The sequence below is a fragment of the Talpa occidentalis genome, unplaced genomic scaffold, assembly GCF_014898055.3.
Source record: "Talpa occidentalis isolate TD23 unplaced genomic scaffold, MPIMG_talOcc4v2.1 talOcc4.13, whole genome shotgun sequence".
In the NCBI taxonomy this organism is placed as follows: Eukaryota; Metazoa; Chordata; class Mammalia; order Eulipotyphla; family Talpidae; genus Talpa; species Talpa occidentalis.
In genome coordinates this window covers 59102325-59120462 of record NW_023601322.1, presented here as the reverse complement: position 1 = coordinate 59120462, position 18138 = coordinate 59102325, and the positions used below count along the sequence as shown (strand labels likewise).

Below are 18138 nucleotides of genomic sequence, written 5' to 3'. Positions count from 1 at the left end.
AATTTCCCCAAAGTCATTCCTTGGCTCAGGACTCCCAATGCTACTATGACACACAATCCTCTCTGGGTTGGGCTCAGGGGCATGGTCAGTGGAATAATGGCCATGAACATGTTTGGAGAAGGCAGGGTTTATGAGGATGGACCACATAACTTTCCACAGCACAGACCTGAACATTCTAAATTACTTTTATAGCTATTCACTGCCTAGCACACAGTAGGCACACAATACATAATTATGGAATCTGCCTCCCTGACTTGCTCTGAGGAGTAAACTGGGATTTCATCCTGTAGAAGCCAATGGAAAGAACTCCCGACCTGCGTCCAGATTGAGTCCTGGTTCCACCCAGGCCCTCCTCTGTGTCTTTGATAAGCCAGAGTCCCTTCCCCCTGGAGCCTCATGTGCTAGAAAGGGGGCCAGGTGGTCTCTAAGCCACTCCTAGTTGCTGCTTCTGTGATAGCAGTAAGGCAGAGGCTCCGCCTTGGGTGGCTTGTGGCACTTTAGGGTCAAGAAATGCAGGTTTTTAGGGAAGGACAAGTCTCTCCCCTCTCCCAGGTCAGCTGAAGTGCCCTTTCAATACAGGGCACTTGAAGTTACTTAGACATTGACCAGAACAGAGCAGGGATCTGAGCATGGCATTGGGACATGATGTGCCAAGGTCACAGCTGGGGCTATTGATGGGAGAGGATGCCCACCGTGCCCTCCATAAAAGGCTACAGCTTCTCCAATTGCCCAGCCCTTCAGACGTCCTGTATCCAGAGGACTCATTCGGTGCTGTGGATTATTTATCAGAGAGCCTCCAAGCTCTATTCAGGAAAACCAGTCAACCTTGGTCTCTTTCCTATAAAATGAAGGAGTCACCAGAGGGAGCAGCTGCCTTTGGCAACCACCTCATTGTAGCTCTGTCCTAGTATTTGCTCTCGATGTTTACATGTGATTGCCATAAAAGCTTACTGTAGACTGTCGCTCGCCGCCCACACAGGGCAGGCCGTGCCGTCCATCTCTGTGCCATTCCGGTGTTTTCCAAAAATGTCCGATCCAACCGCTAAGTGGAATTCTTCCATCTCCTTCCTCAGTCGGTACAAGGCTGAATCAGAAGCCTCCTTCTTGGGGGCTCTGGTTACCGAAGGAAAATGCATCAAAGAGGTAAAGAAAATGAATGGATGGAGTGCAGCTAAGGTCCCACCCCCTGCCCCCAAACACATCTTGCCCCTGTGCCCCCCACCCCGAACACTGCTTCAAGTCAGGTGTCTGGCATGCTCAGCAGGAGAGGGGGGTTGCTGGAGGCTGGGGAAGGGAAGGAGGAATGCTCTAGAAAGTTTTCATCGCCTAAAGCCTATGTTTGTTGATGTTTTGAGAGCAGTTTCTTCCAGGCATAATGCCGTGTGCATGTCGAGCCACTGCGCAGGGGCCAAGTGGAAGGGACAGGGAGGGCTTGACAGCGTGTTCATCTGCATGGACAGCTTGCAACCCCGTCTCAGGCTTTGGGTGCAGTTAGAACCACAGCTGAGCCTGCAGCCTGAGAGGCCGCCCTGACTGTGGGTTAGGATCCAGCCTAAAGGGTTTCTTGATCTGACTCGTGATGTCAAAACTTCAGTATTTTTCTTAGCATCTGAGATTTAGCAGTTGCCCTCAGTTTGGGGGAACCCCATATTCCAGTGTCAAATATGATGAAAGAAGCGGGGTACACAGTAGCAAATAAAGTGAACCTAATGGTTTCATTGGCCAAAGAAGAGGGCTCCCCAAGTCCCTGAGGTGTTTGCACACACACAGATGGACTCCAGGACTGGTTGCCGAGTCCAGAGGTACAGGGTAAGTGGAAGGGGAACTGGGAAACCATATGCAGAGAGATGCCACTGGCTTAAAACAGATGTGTGGTGGGAGACCCCCCACCAGAAGCTGACTGCAGGACATGCCAGAAGGAGACAGAGGCTGACTGAGAAAATAATACCCCTTCAGCCTCTGTTTCTACACTGGCAAATAGGGGCTCCTTTGGCTGTGTGAGGATCCACCCCCCCCTGCCCCCCCAGTGACTGAGGGAGGGGGTGTTGTGGGGAGGGCAGGGCAGAGATGCCTTCCTCGGTAACAGCCCTGAGATCATGCCTGTACTGGCCTCGTTGTTGGAGGCCCTAGAAACAGGGAGAGGTGAGTTGGATCTTGGTACCTATCTTTGTGGGGGGAAGAAAAAAAAAGAAAGAAAATGACAGCCAATTGATTGGAATGAGTTTGTGAGCAAGTCATTTCACTAAAAGCCATCTTCGAGTGAGAAACCCTGTGTTTCTCACTTGCTCTGTGATCTGGGGCCTCTGTTTCCTCATCTAGCATGTGAGGGTATTGGATGGGATGAATGTGGATGCCCCCTTCAGCCCTGCCAGGCTCAGATTGCATCCTAACCCACGAGAGAGAGCGGGAGTCCTTCCTCTGGCCATGCCAGGCTGTGTGGGGGGTGGGCCTTCTCTGCGATGTGATAACACCCCCTCCCCCCCCCACCGTCCTGGCTGCACCCCACCCTGAGCCAGCCCCCAGGACACATCCAAGCCATAGTTTCCAGTAGGGAAGGGGAAAAGTGAACCTGGCCTGGTGGCGGTGACATTAGCCTTGTCGTCCCCACCGAACAGCTTTTAATTCGAATGTTTTGACCACTCGGCTGTTTCTCTCGCTCTCAGACAATACTAGCAATACACTTGTTTTTTCAAAACAGCTTAACTTAGGCACTTGCCACACATTTCTTTCAAATGATTGTAAAACATATGGGGCAGCAGGAGGCACGGATCACACTGCATATATTTAGGGCAGCTTTTGTTGCTTGTTTCTTTAATGGTTGAGCACTGGGGCATCAAGTTTGGGGAGCGCATGTTCAGATACTTGGTTTCCTCAGACTGCCTTGCACACCTGGAAGCTGCCCAGCCACCGGCCGCCTGGATAGAGTTTTGTGGGTGGTGGTCCCCGGCTGTGCAGCAGCGCCTCCAGGAGGTTCATATAGCTAGAACCCCCTCTGTACTGCGTTTTTGTTTGTTTGTTTTGTTTTTTGTTTTGTTGTCAAAGGATCCTCCAAGGAAGCCTAATAAAGCCTCCTTTTCCACTTTGTCAGCCTTGCTGTCGTGTGACTTGAAGGGACCGGTCTGCTCCGACCTCAGCTCTTTGCCTTATTAACGTCTGGTCGCCACCTAGTGGCCAAAGACTGTATCCACCAGCTACCCAGATGGAGGGCAAATCCTTTGGGCCACTTACTGTCCAACACCACCTTTGGGAATGAAAAGTAATGGCGGGAGCAAACTGTCCATAGGGTTAGAATCCACTGTAATGCCAGTCGGAAGATTCCGGAAGCACCCATGTAGTAGACTCTCATGCAGACCGAGAAACGCACTAGCCATCCCGAGGCAGAGGAGACAGGAGTGGACCCTGTGCCCAGGTGCCCAGGAGGGTTTCACTATAACTGCAATACCGGCAGCCTAGCGGCTGCCCTTGTTAAGTGAGCCTCTGCTAGGCAGCCCGCACCGAACCCTCGGGTCGAGGACAGAGGTAGAATGTGAGGGTTCTGTGCGGGGGTCCGTGGCCTTTGATATGGTCCACTGAAAAGCCAAACAGGTTTGTTGTTGCTTTTCGTTTGTTTTTGTTACTGTATTTTGTATTTTAAATACCTGTCAAGTGTTTTTGTGTTAGGAATAAAAAGTCATAAACTAGCCCCAACTTGGTTTCTTGAGGGATGTTCTGATTCCAAAGGAAACGGGTTGGAAATCTCAAGGGGTGCGTGGTCGGGTGATCAGGGAAGTGGACCGCTTGGATTTCCAGATGGTTCCTAGGGAAGATGGCCCTCCAGAAGTGTGGCTTGTGCAATGCCCAGGAAGTTCACACCCACCTGCTCCACCTCCCTTGATGTTGGCAATGGCTTGGAGCACCCGCTTCTCCGGAGGCAGCTGCTGGTGTGAACCAGTGCGGGATCTCTCTCCCATCCCAGGTTTCTAAGAGACAGTATCTGTAGCTAGCCTTAATTGACTGGGCAAGATGGTCCCTACGGTCCCTTCCAGCATTTCCAAATCTTGAACTCAAATCCTTTTCTCTTGGTGTGACCATGAAGCCTGGAGAATTCTGAGCAATAGGAAGCCAGGGCTTTCCCCAGCTCTGTGACAGGGTCAAACCAGGGAATGGCTAAACTTGTGAGGTTTGGGCATCCCCAGGGTTACTACTGTAGGGGGCATTATTTATTAGGAAGCTCAACAAGGTAACTACAGCCTGGGGTGTGTGAGTGCAAGGCCGTGTGTGTGTGTGTGTGTGTGTGTGTGTGTACACGTGAACTTGTGCACGTGCACGTCTGTCTGCGTGTGTACGTGTGGAATTACATTGATGCATTTCTTGAGAAAGGTGCAAGAATTTCACCTACACAGAGGGACACATCTGCTTTGTTATTTATAATAGAAAGCTAAATTTTAATTTTTTTAAAGGACACTGCTAATGATTGAGAATCGAGTTTTTAGTTTTGCTATTTTTTTTAATTGGTAGAGGATTTTTATATATTTTTTCCATTTTGTTGGGTTGTGTCCTTATTTATATGAATACTTTATCCGTCAGAGGCAAGAAAAAAGCCTTCTTTGCTTTTAATTATTGTGGTTGTCATCGTCCCTGTTTTATTTCTGATGTGATTTCTCTGTCTTACCTTCTAAATGAGAAAATGTTTTCCTGTATTTGTACATTGTCAGATTCTATAGTTTCATAGATAATTTAACCAAATTGCTCTATGTATTATTATTCCGTGAGTATAAAGTTCTATTTTAACGTCTGTAAATACTTCAAAACTGGCTTCTTTTCTCAAACTCCCCCGTGGAGATATTGTTTACATCACAAAAACTGTAGAATCTCTATGCTCATGTACTGTAAATAGTGAAGTGATCGGCTTATAAATAAACTTAACAAATACACTATGGAGATTAAAAAGAAAATATCACCTACAGCCCTGCCCGGGTGTGTTTTTATTGGTCCTATGTGCTCATTGAGGGGCACTCTGGCCATTATATGGAAAAGGCTTCTCATTCCAGTGTGACCTTGATCAAGGTCAAGGTGCGTGCTCTCCCCTATCCCACCCCACCCCCCTCCAAAATTCTCTGAGCTCGCATCTCTTGTTCTCACTGCATTTTCTGTGGTTCAGAACAAGCCTTGCATAATGCTCTTTTCGCAGCTTTTTGCCATGACTTGTAAGAACCAGTGCCGCTTTCTGAATGAGGACTCCTGGCTTTGGTATATCAAATTTCCCACATAAGCACATCCAATAAATGTACTAAAAGAAATACTCTGGCATGGTTTTGGACAAAAACACCAACGGGCACCACTACCAAACTGTCTAGTTAGAGGAGATGGGGCAGATTGGGTTGTGTGCCCTATTTGTGTGAATTTGAAACATTTTCCTTTGCTCACTCCCAGTGCGAAGTGGCATCTTCTCAGACATTCGTCTTGGACAATGTCCTTTCTTTCTTCAGCGAGCACCCTTGGGTTTAGCCTTTATTGCTGCAAAGCTGCTCTAACTTTATTTGTAAGCACTTTCAGTGTCAGGAAGCCCTGTGCTCCCAAAGGGCTGAAACATTGGTGAAGTTACATAAAGCAAACTATATTCAAATTGCTTATTATCTACATAGTTCTCATTGTTCAGGTGATTTATTTTCTCAATCTGGAAACTATTTGGATTCCTTCAATTGGAAGAGGACATAATTTTTCCTTCTCAGATGAAGGGGGATGTATCCATTTAGCAGCAGGGATTTCTGGCATGAATTGGTCCTTCTAGATGTAACTTGGGTGACTGATAGCTCAGTATCTGCTGCCCCTTTAGGAGATAGGCAATCCGGAGAGCAGGACTACATCCTTCCCTGCAGGGTGTCCTGCCTCATTAACCCATTAGCCAGGAATCCTGATGACTACACACAGCTCAGGAGGGAGCCCAGCCAGTCACAGGAATGGCCCCTTCCAAGTTGCCATCAGTGGTGTGAGAACTGGAGGCCTGCTTTGAGATCCATCTCTGTCACTTATGCCCCATGCAAACTTGACCAAGCCCCATCTGACCCCCAGTGTCCCTGACTGTGAAACAAGATCACTGGCTTAGATAAACTCAGAGGTCCTTTATGCTCTCAAAAAACTGGTATCAGAGGAAGATGGTGCTGGGGAAAAGGTTACACATGGGGAGTCTTGTGTCTGGCTTTTTGGCCCTGCTCCACCACTTACCAGCTGGGTGTCTGGGTAGGTTTCGTAATGTCTCTTAGTCTCCTCCTTGTGCCATCGGTGGGGCTAGAAGCAGGTTCTACTCATAGGATTGCTGTGAGGATGATAGCAGACGGTGCACAGTGCCCGGGACATTGTAGGCCCTAACATCATGCCTGCTGAGGGACACTCTGGCCATTAAGTGTTAATCAACATCAAGTGTAATCCTCACGCACGGCCTCACCTGGTGCCGCTGTAGCTCTGAGAAGATGGCAAGGACTGATGAGGGAGGCTGAGGATTAGCCAGAGTGGGACCTGCCCAGGGACTCAGAAATAGTGGCAGGAGCAGGCCCGGTTGCACCAATGCTGGCATGTTCCTGGGTGGGATTTTTTTTCTCCTTTTCTCTGCCACTTAACCACTGCACGTGATGTGCTTCCAGGCAGGCCTCTGCTTAAAAGCCTACCGTTCTGAGACTGCCTGTTTTAGGACGGACAGGGAGTCCTGGGAGTTCAGAAATGAGGGGCTCAGACACAGCCCCCTGCTGGTACCGTGATCTGCAGATATGAGCATGTGGGCCAGGAGCTGTGAGTGGTCCACGGTGGAAGGCAGGGCATGAGTGCCATGGGCACTGTGTTCTCCATGATCTTGGGCATCTGTTCCTGGAGGGAAGCCAAGGAACTGTCCCATGAACTTGGTGCAGGCTGTGCCCTTGCTGCTGTTCCTTCAGGGTCCTCATTTATATACAAAGGGAGCTTAGACTAAATCCATGGTTTACGAACTGTGGAGATGACGTAATCCTTCTCTTTGAAGCAGTTTTTTAATCATATATTGGCTTCTGCATAGCATTCCATTCAGGAAGAAGAGAAGTTCTAGCATGAACATCCACACATGGGAGAACAGGGGACAGAGGAACAAGTTCCAGACCCTCTAAGCAAATATATAAATCCAGTATGCAGGACGATGATCCTGCTTCCCCAAGGTCACGAGCAAAGATAAAGAGGGAGCACTGCTGTAGATTCAGGAGGCTTAAACACACAGCTAAAAGTGTGAAACTTGTTTGCATCTGATTCAGGCAAACCAACTATGAGACATGTTTGTCACATGTGACAATGATGTGGTTATTTCTTTAAAGATGTGAAATGGAAGAGCAAAATGATATGTCTGAATGTGCTTTTAAATGCTTCAGCTAAGAAAAAAGTGAAAAAATGTAAAAGGATGGATAAAGCAAATGAGGTAAGATCTTGATATTGTAATCTGGGCAGTGGGTAGTTGGGGATTCCTGATAGAATTTTCTACTTTTGAGAATGATGGAAAATTTTTTTATAATAAAACATTAAAACAACAAAAATGATTCTGAACAAGCCGATGAAGCTGGCATTGATTAAATGTTTATTTGATGTCTATGGAAGTTAGAATGTTGATTTTAGCTCAATAAAAAGTTCTTGAGGCTACAAGTTCGAAGCCACTAGGTAAGAGGCAAGCTCCCTTCTCCTGTAGCTTTTCATTCTATAACTCATTTGCTTCTGAAGAAGTGTGTGGTTCTCCACTGGCTTAGGTATCTCTTCCCATGAAGGCTGGTGCTATTCTGCTCAGTGAGCTCCATCCAGGCTACTGGATGCAGCAGGACTTGGATGCAGGAGCGCCCCCTACTGGACCAGGGCTCCCACCAGACTGGTTCCCGGAGGTTACTGCAGTGGAACAGGAACGAACACGCTAAGTAAGAGGTGTCTGTCCAACCGGCAGTGGACCAAGAATTGCAAACTCAGGGGCTTTCAGAGGCCAACAGATAACCAAACGTGTAGAAGGCAAGTCAAGTGAAGGAGAATGAAAAAGTAAGAAGATTTCTTTACACTAAGAAAAATAGCACAATCAGATGATAAACAGCAACCAACAGTTGACACCAATGTCTGAGAGACAACAGAGAGTGGTAGAGACTGTGGCAAACTGGAGAGGGCCTTAATTCTTCTAAAGGGAGAAGTTGCCACTCAACTCCAACTATTTGTAATGCACATTTGCAGGCTGGTGTGGTGGGACCTTGATTTTTTTTAAAAAGAAATGCTGGAAATATAGATTTTTTTAAATCTGAAATATTGCGATATTGTGCATTTAAAAAGAAAAAAACAAAACAGGCCTCCCTGGTGGTGCAGGGGGTTGAACACAGCACTGTGGGGCGGTTCGCAGCCTCCGCAGCACGGGTTCAATACCCTGGCCGGCCGGGGTGAGGCCCACATGGTGCAGCAGACCTCTCCTGACTCGCTCGCTGCTCCCCTCAGTAGTGTTGTTTTGGTCAGTCTGCCTGTTCTCCTGTTCTGTTCCCTGCTCTGTCTCTGGTGAATCCTCTCACATATCTCTCCCCCCGACCCCACATCTCTGGCCTGTGCCCCAGCTCTTGTATGCAAAAATAAATAAATCTTGGGCCTCCCTGGTGGCGCACGAGGTTAAGGCGAAACCTGTGAAGCAGTCCACAGCCTCTGCAGCATGGATTTGATCCCTGGCCAGCCGAGGGGCAGCCCACATGGCACAGCAGACCTCTCCTAACTCACCCGCTGCTCCCCTCAGCAGTGTATTTCAGTCAGTCTGCCTGTTCTGTTCCCCGCTCTGTCTCTGGTGAATCCTCTCACCCCCACACCTCTGGCCTGTCCCCCAGCTCTTGTATGCATAAATAAATAAATATTTAAAAATAAATAAATAAATCTTGCCCATTTAAAAAAAAAGAGAGAACAAATGAAATTTAGCTGTAGGCCTTAAATTTACAGAGACCTGCCACTAGCCCCAATGACAGTTTGAGTAAATTAGAAAAAGATGCTTCTTCCTCGGGACATTTTCCAGAAAATTGTAACAATGAGTGACACAATCTACGATGACTATAATATATGGGGTACCTCCTAGAATTGCACAAAGCACAACTTGCAAAACCATAAATGGTGGCCCCACATCTGCAGCTGCCAGCTGAGAATCACCCCCTGTGCTGCAAGAGCAGAGCGGAATTGGAGGCCTGGCTGTGTGTGTGTTAAGAACCATGTGGAGGGGGCTGGTGTGCAGAGGACAGTTAGGGTGGAGCAGGGACTGTGAAGGAACCAGAGCCGCACAAGCAGCAAAAAAAAATTGTTTGGGAGAGACGGTGCATGCTGTCAATGGAGAAGAAGATGAAACAAACCAAAAAATCCTACTGATTCCTGAAGGCGGGACTATGGTCACTTGGTGGAGGTTTAACAAGGAAAACTATTCAGTTCAAACAAAGACTTTCCAATATAATGGGACTGTTAGGGGGAAAGGATGTCCTGAGCTGATTCCATACAGGCTTTGTGGACTCCACCCCCACCCCAGGCCAAAGCCATCAAGACACTGGAAATGACAAATCCCATCATCACCAAAGGGAGGGTTGCTGGGACCTGAGGGCGGAGTTAAGCTGCCAGGTTTTGGTATAAAACCAGACACATGGACCTTAGGGGGCTCTTGGCTTCACGGCTCTTGGCTCTCCGCCAGCTCTCAGCCTGCCATTGGGATTCCAGGTCGGCGGAACGGGTAGGACGCATGTAAGACTTTATCTCCCTCTTTTCTCCCTAAGTTGTACATTTCCTCATTTCCCCTTCCCTTGTAAATAAACCTTTTATTAACCTTTCGTGTGTGCCTGCAGTGGAGTATTCATAAGTCCCTTTTAAGCGCGCGGGTGAGGACCCACAGCCAGGAACCCGTTTTCTATCAGGGCTGCCCCGTAACAGGCTGAGCGCGGCTGTCATGTAAGGAAGTGAGCCTGTTATAGGACAGGGAGAGGGGCAGCCCAAGCCCCGCAAACGCCCTCTGTTACTGGTGGTATGAGAGCAAACTCACGTGCTCATATAATACGGAGACTCATTGTGGTATAGGTAGGATGCAAACATCAGACACAAGTCTGGAATTTTGGCCTCTATTAATTCCTTCCAAGCAGTAAGGACTTGGCCATGACATGTCACTTCTGTGAGCCCCAGCACCCCCATAAGTAGAACTGGAGTGATAACTGAGTGATAACGGGTGATCATGGGGAAGACTGAATGAGACCACCTGTGCAGCCCTGAGGCCAAGCCAGGCACTCAGCAGGGGCGGATAGGGGCTTCCCCACTCCCCTTCTGTAGACCTTGCTTGGCTGCCTGCTGTTTCTGCTTTTCCTCCTCCAGCGTCTTCATCCTCTCGTCATACTCGTCTGCCAGCGCCTTCCACTCCTTGCGGTTGTTGGTGATCCCGTCCAGCATGGGAGTGATCTCCTCATGGAAGCGGGAGAATTCCTGGAAGAGAGAATGCTGGAGCCAGGGCCAAGGCCCAGGGTCTGGGCTCAAGGGGAGGTCGGGTGGGAATGAGCTGCCTTGGGCACACGCAGGCTCAGCTTCCGGTCCCGCAGAGCTGGCTGATGCTGTCAAGCCTGTCAGCAAGGGCCCATCCCCCTCCTGCTTAAAATCCTGCTGTGGCTCCCTTTCAAGATGAAATGCAAACTCCTTCATTTGGCTTTCAAATCGCTCCTGAGCCCTCCTCCTTCACCCTTTGAACCCTGGACTTGCAGTTCCTGGAGGGTGTCTTCCCTCTATGGGAAGAATACACACTCTTTCTTCCCTTTGTTGGAAACGTCTAGCTTCCCCTCTTTGCCCTGCAGCCTCCACGAAAATGTCACTTCCTCGGTAAGTCAAGTTCCCTATCAGAAGCTCTGAAGCCAGAAGCCCCTAGCCCACGTGTCTCTCCACAGTAAAGACTCCCCAGTGCCTGCCTCCCCCAGGGGCTGTGAACTTGGAGAGGCAGGGGCCTATCTTCTTGGTCGCTGGGTGGCCTGGACTAGCAAGGGTCTGGGCCCAGGGAGGCTGAGTGAAATGAAGATATTATGGAGAGGATTTTTAAGGTCTCTTAACTTGGGGGGAAAAAAACAATGCCTTTGTTTTATATTCATGAAACTATCTCCTTTGATCTGCAGAAATTCCTACGAGGTAAGAAAACAAGATTCATTACTCTGAGATTTTTAGGTGAAGAAACCGAGATGCAGGGCCTCCCTGGTGGCATAAGGGGTTAAGACACAACCTAGGAAGCTATTTGCACTACCCACATGGGGCAGCAGACCTCTCCTGCCTCACCTGCTGCTCCCCTCAGCAGTGTATTTCAGTCAATCCACCTGTTCTGTTCCCCACTCTGTCTCTGGTGAATCCTCTCACCCCACCCCCACACCTCTGGCCTGTACCCCAGTACTTGTATTCATAAATAAGTAAATCTTAAAAAAAAACCAACAAAACACCGAGATGCAAATAATGGAATGGATTTGCCTGAGGTAAGAAGGACCTGGCTTCCCACCCAGGCCCTGCTGCTGGCTGTGTGACCTTGGGCAGGCCCCCCCAGAGTTGGTGTCAGCCTAGCAGTGAGGGCATATGACCCTGCCACACTGGGTTGTTGTGAGCCAAGTTGGGTGCTTAGCCACAGTCTTGTTCAGTATAACTTCTTATGATAGTGGGGACCAGTGGCCCCTGCCCTGTGGCTCCAGGGACCCCCGCTAGTCCGTATCTTACTGAGACACACTTGTCCCTCTGGGAGCCTTGCTCTCCTTCCCAGCAGGAGGCTTCAGCTGGCACTGCAGAGAGAGCGCCAGGCCAGGGCTCAGAAGCCACACTCAATCCTGTCTCATGACCGATGCCAGGTACCCTGGCCCTGTCTTTTCTCATCCCTCATCTCTGCTCACATGTATCATGGCCAAAATCAAAAGAACAAATCCATGGATGGATTGGGGAGTGGTGGGGTTCTAACTTTAAGCAAGAGCTTGAAGAGAAATTTCAGATTCTCTTTTGAGTGGGGTTGGGATACTAGAGCATGTTTGTACCCATCACGGAAGCTAGGAGGCAAAAGTCTTCATACTTTCTTCCCTGTTGAAACCACGCTTTGCTGTTTGTCCGCAGCTGTTTACTGAGCAATGTGGGGGTGAGACCCTCCAGGCCCTGCCCTGCGTGTGCAATCACCCCAGACACTGTATGGCCGTCTGGGCAGCAGTAGCCATTGGTGACGAGAAGAGCTTTGTAAAGTTGAAGTGACCCACAGGTCACTTCCAGGGGTCTCATTCCTGATGTCATCGAAGTCAGCTTGTTGGGCCTGAGGAAGCAAAGGGCCTACCTTGTACACGAAGGTGCAGACGAAGTCTATGAAACCGACCTGAAGCTTGGGGAGCTCATCTGCCTTGTTTCTGTCCATCATGGGCTGCATGGGGGAAGAGGAAGTTCACTGCTCTGGGCTCTCTCCACGCCCCCCCTCCCACCCCCGGTGTGTGTGACAAAGGGAGACCCACTGTACCTGGGAAACACTGTCACTTTAAAAAAAAAAAAAAAAAGATAACCTGAAACTCATCACAGGTCCAAACCTGACTAGCAGCTTGCAGGAAATACTGGCAGAGAAGGAGATGTTAAATGACACCACCTCGAGGGGCAATTAACCAAATCCACAACAAAATACCTACCACCTTCAACAAATAAGTGGCATGGGGATTAAAAAGAGAGGAGGAGGAGGAGACTGCCACAGATTGACAGAGCTACAGTAACTGTAATAGACCTTGTGGCTCCTGGTTTTCTGAAGGTGGGGGGCCCTCAGCTGAGCAGCAGCAGCAGCAGCAGCAGCAGCGGGGACTGCGCCATGGTAACCGACTTTAGCAGCCGAGCCTGGCATAGCCCTGCTTGGGTTTAGGAAAAAAGAAAAAAGAAACCCGTGACAGTTTTGGAAACACACGGATCAGGTTTGAACCTGGCCAGCCATCCAGATACAGCAAGGTTCACCTGCCCGTCTCCAGTGTGAGAAGGCGCGGGGCAGGTTGGACGCACTACTGGCATTTAGGTTTTGAATCCTGAGCTGGTTTTGAAAATGGATCAAAAAGAACAAAAGAAAAGGAAAAAGAAATGGATCAAACAGATCTGAGCTCCCACTGATTGGAGAGGAGTTGCTCGGGAAGGCTTGGAGCCAGCTTGAGAAGAGAGCCTGGCTCCTTTTGGGAAGGCTTCCGTCGAGAAGGTTTGACTCAGTTTAGAAGAAGCTTCAGAAGGAGACTTGACTTCCGCTTCAGGAGGAGACAGACTTAAGCTGTAGGGACACTGCGGGGGGGCGACCTCAGTACACCTGTGACTGTCCCACTGCTTACCCATGCGCCCCAGCTCCAGGTTCTTATCTGAGGCCATCTTGCCTGAGCAGCTTTGGGTTTGAACTACTGGACAATGGGAACACTATCAGGGGTAGGACAGTGGCCATGGATGGCCTTAAGAACATTTTCCTTTCCTCCAATCTCCCTTTGTATAAAAACCCTGTTGTTGAACCTTGAGATTGAGCCAGATCTGGCAATTGTGAGCACATGGATGAAGAACCCCCAAACTGTATACCCCACCTTTACACACTTTCATAACCAAAGGAACCTGGGTCCTTGATTGGATCCTGATTTGAACAAATCAACTGACTTATTTTTATTACTCAATCAGGGAAAATAAACTGAGATTGGGAATTAGAGGTAAAGAATTATTGGTAATTTTGTGAGTGTGACAATGGCATTGTGGTTGTGTATGTTTTGAGTTACTAGCTCTTAGACATACTAGTGTATTTATGGGAGAAATGATGTTGGGGACTTTCTAATACTTCAGCTACCAACACTGAAAAATGCATGGCTGAGGGAGAAGGGGTTAATAAAACAAGGGTGCAAGACTATATATTTTGAACCTGGCTGTGTGGCACATGGCGTACATTAAGTATTATCTATGGTGGAAGCTTAGAGTAGAAAATTTAGGATGGAAGTTTCACAAGGCCAGAAACTAGAGGCGGGCATAGAAATAATTAACGAGTTATTAACCTGGCTAGGAAAGACCTGTGGGCACAGAGTGGAGCTGGGGACATGAAGAATTGTTGGCTGTTAAAAAGAAACACCAGTCCTTACAGATTAACCCAACCAGACCTTAGAAGTGATAGATTCCACAACAGATGAAATTCCACAAAGGAATGAACTCTCCAAAAGGACACTATTTACAAACAACTCCAGCCCTGGCCAAATGCAGACTGTGTCCCAACACTGCCCACCTGAGTCTCTGCAGCTGGCACTTTTTCCTTTGTCTTTTTCCTAATAAACCTGCAGGCTTTGCCTTTTTGTGTTTATGCAAGTGCCTTTGCTGTAGTAAACTCACCTCGTGTTGCTGAATGGGAAACTGCAGAAACTTTTCTCAGAGGAAACCCAAGGACCCCACTCATATACTGGACCCTAGCATCTGAACCCCATCATCTACACTTAAAAGTGTCAAAAAAAGAAAAAAGATACAAATCTGCAGGCCCTTGCTGTTCAAGTTAGACTTGCTTGCCCTTCACAGTCCTCCACTCTTCCTTGGCCCCTGCCTACACCCCATCTTTGCAAACTCAAGTTTAACCCATCCATATATCCATGATTCTGCTCCAGAAAGTTCTCTCCCTTTTACGCCTCTGGCCTAGCCCCACCTTGGCTTGGGGAATTGGTGACCTCTCTTAAGTAGTGTCATGTGGGGAACTGGCTGAGTGTTGAATGTCAACATCAATAGGTTTTCCACTTGCGCACTCTGTGCTCTAGGAACAAGGCCAGGAGAGATGGCCTTCTAGGCTATGGAAACTAAAGGGAAATCAATGCCATTTTTCAATCCACTTAGCTAAGTGAGCTAAGGACACGTATATGAAAGCAGGGCCTCAAACTTTAGGAGGACTTATATTCAGGAAAGGCACATGTTGCTGGGTTTCTGCTTAGGTATGTTTAGGTTGGGGCCTGTGAATTTGTTCTCATATGTTCTCAAGTAATAAGGCTGAGAGTGGTCCAGAGACCACACTTTGAGAACCACAGGAAAAGGTCAGCTCTGTGTCAGGTCACACATATCTGTTGGGGGCACAGCTCTCCATCAGGCTGAGATAGCACATGCCCACATCAGGCCCATGTCTTCTCACTACTCACAATGGGGTTCTGTTGTAGCACCGTGCGCTCCAGGTCACCTTGCTCCCAGAATTCAGCAGCAACCAGCTGAGCCACCTGCAACAGGCAACCCCCATCCCCCCAGAGTCAAGTCCTAGTCCACAATCTTCCTACCCACCTTGGGTTCCAGCTCAGCAAAAACTTAACCTCCCTCTACCCCATTTGTTGTCATGGTGTGGGAGGCCCTAAAGAGGGGTCCCTGTCTTGGCAGAGGATGGAGCAAAGGCGAGCTGACTCTGAACTGGGAGAACCCCAGTCATGTCAGCATCTGTCACCAAGATCAGGACCCCCTCCAGTGTCACCAGGGGCGTTCGCTTACCTTGCTCTGCACCTCCCAGGGCTTGGTGATGGCTGAGAGATCACAGGCAGTCATCATCATGGCCCTGTGGACAAGGACACTGTCATGGTGCAGAGTCACTGACTGTGGCTTAACTCCACCTCTCTCCCTTCTCAGCACCCTGTGGCACGGAGGGTTCACTTCCCACTGCATCTGGAGGTCAGGCTTTGAAGTGAGACAGAGACTGAAATCCTTCCAGGAGGTTGATATTGGACAATTGAAACTGAAGTGTCGGTTTCCTTGTTTGTGTAATAACAGGTCTTCCCTCACAGTGTGGGTGCAAATTAAATGAGATAGTGGTGTAAATATCTTCGCATGGCCCGAGAAGATGCACAAGAAATATTGGTGATTATTATGAACATGTTCTGGATTTTTATTATGTGCCACATACTGCTCTAGACATTTGATTATAATTTATAAACATTAATTTCACTTCAGTCTCATCATGTCTGCAGAGTTCTTTTCTTCTGTCTAGAGTAGAATAATGTTTGTCAACCTTCCCATCCTCTCACTCCACTACCAAAAAGCCTTTTAGGCAACTTTCTATAGTCAGCCCACCAGGAAATTCTATACCACAGACATGCTGCTGATCTGTTTGGAAGGTCACAGGCCATTGTAATATCCAAGATGTCTCACTTCCCCCCCAAGAATGGCTTGTTGCCCCATTGGGGGTAACATCACTTCCATAACATCAAAATGCTTGGTGTAGGGAGAAGTATGTATTTCCCACACCATCCCCACCCACAAGGTCCCCCATTTCCCTCGGTCACTATAAGGAAGCCTGGATTAAGAAGTAGAGGATCTGGGGCCTCCCTGGTGGTGCAAGGGGTTAAGATACAACCTATGAAGCTGTCTGCAGCCGCTATAGCATGAGTTCGATCCCCGGCCAGGGAGGTGACCCACATGGCGCAGCAGACCTCTCCTGTCTGGCCTGCTGCTCCCCTCAGCAGTGTATTTTGGTCGATTTGCCTGTTCTGCTCCCCACTCTGTCTCTGGTGAATCCTCTCACCCCCTGCACCTCTGGCCCATACCCCAGTCCTTGTATGCATAAATAAATAAATAAATAAATCTTTAAAAACAAAAAAAAAAAAAGAAGGAGAGGAAATGGGGGACCTTGTGGGTGGGGATGGTGTGGGAAATACATCTGTAGAGGTTTGCGCCTATAACTCCAAAAATAAATACAATGATGTAAACCAACTTTCCATCAATAAATAAACAAACAAGTAAATAAAAAGAAGTAGAGCAACTATAGGGGAAAGAAAGGATTAAGAGATAAACTCTTCAAGGAGCTTTATAGTAATTGAGAAGTAAGTCAGGTGTGATTACATAAGTAGGTGCAATGAAAGACAGAAAGGAACATGGACCAAGAATTGGCACAAGAAAGGGAATTTGAGGTTTTAAGAGACAGGGCGCCATGGCTTGAATGTCTGGGATGGAAGTCCAGGGCCACTTGGGGTAGACATTAAATTCCATGCTGGGGCACATAGACTGGATCAAATAGGCAGCTGAGAGAGAGTGCATGTAGGTTAGGGCCCGGTCCTGACCTCTTCGGGGCTGTGCTGCAGGAAGGTGGGATGAGCAGGCAGGGGAGGGAGGAAGGAAGGAGGAGACCACAGAGGGCCTGACCGGAGGGCCTGACCATGGCTGCTGGGAGCGCCCAGGGCTAGCAAGACTTGGCAAGACCCAAGGCAGAGGACAGTGGGTAAGGCCGGGTCTCTGAGGCTGCCTTGCTCCTTGCATGATTTTACAATTTAGCAAGCTGTATCAGACATTGGTTCCATAAGCTGGTCTGGAGGCCTTTAAGAGTTACTCATAAAATATAGGCATGTTTAAAAATTAAGTAAACAGGGGGTGGCGCAAGGGGTTAAGCAATTCACTATGAGTCAGTCTGTAGCCTCTGCAGCACAAGTTTGATACCCGGCCCACCAGGGAGCAACCCACATGGCGCAACAAACCTCTCCTATCTCGACCGCTGCTCCCCTCAGCAGTGTATTTCAGTCAATTTGCCTGTTCTGCTCCCTACTCTGTCTCTGGTGAATCCTTTCACCCTCTGCACCTCTGGCCTGTACCCCAGCTCTTGTATGCATAAATGAATAAATCTTTAAAAAAAAAATTAAGTAAACACACAACAATTCACATGATCCTTTAGTAAATAAGTTTCAAAACTGCATGTGTTTCTTAGTAACATCTTTATGCTTTATCATAACTTCAGAGTAAGTGCAGGATGCTTGTTACATCTTGTATGCTCACTGTCAAATGGATTAAGCAAATGAAAGCTCAGCTGTTCATTCAGAGCCAAGGGCTCCTGTTCCCTGCCAGTGTCCACACCATAAGTGTGCGGGTGTGACTTCAGGAGAGCACTGGTGTTTACTCTCCTCTGTTTTATAGACAGAGATAGTGTGAGTGCACTGAATGGGGTGGAGGACAGGGCCTTGGAAAATCCACAGCCGCATGCCCAGAAGCCGGGCACTCCACTGCCTTCATGCCGCACTGGGCGGAGGTACCAGGCAGGCTTTGGGGATCCAGAGAGGCCTGCAGCAAAAAAAAACCCCCAAAAAACAGAAAACAGTCCCTTTCATCACAATCAGCTACGGGGCAGAAAGGAGCGAGGGCACACCTCATTTTATTGTAAGCCATTTTTCACAAATGAAAGGGGTGTGGCAACCC

At 48.4% G+C, this 18138-nt stretch overlaps 1 protein-coding gene across 1 annotated transcript in view; it reads right to left on the bottom strand.

Moving 5' to 3' along the window:
* Positions 1–7789: 7789 nt before the first annotated feature.
* The window catches only part of PDE6A (phosphodiesterase 6A), a 97773-nt gene continuing 87424 nt past the window's right edge, over positions 7790–18138 (bottom strand). The window contains exons 18-22 of the mRNA XM_037508962.2: positions 15454–15517; positions 15117–15191; positions 12296–12379; positions 10296–10443; positions 7790–7869 (exon numbers count right to left, since the gene is read on the bottom strand). Coding sequence (XP_037364859.1) covers positions 7790–7869; positions 10296–10443; positions 12296–12379; positions 15117–15191; positions 15454–15517 — 451 coding nt within the window. The remainder of the gene's footprint in view (positions 7870–10295; positions 10444–12295; positions 12380–15116; positions 15192–15453; positions 15518–18138) is intronic.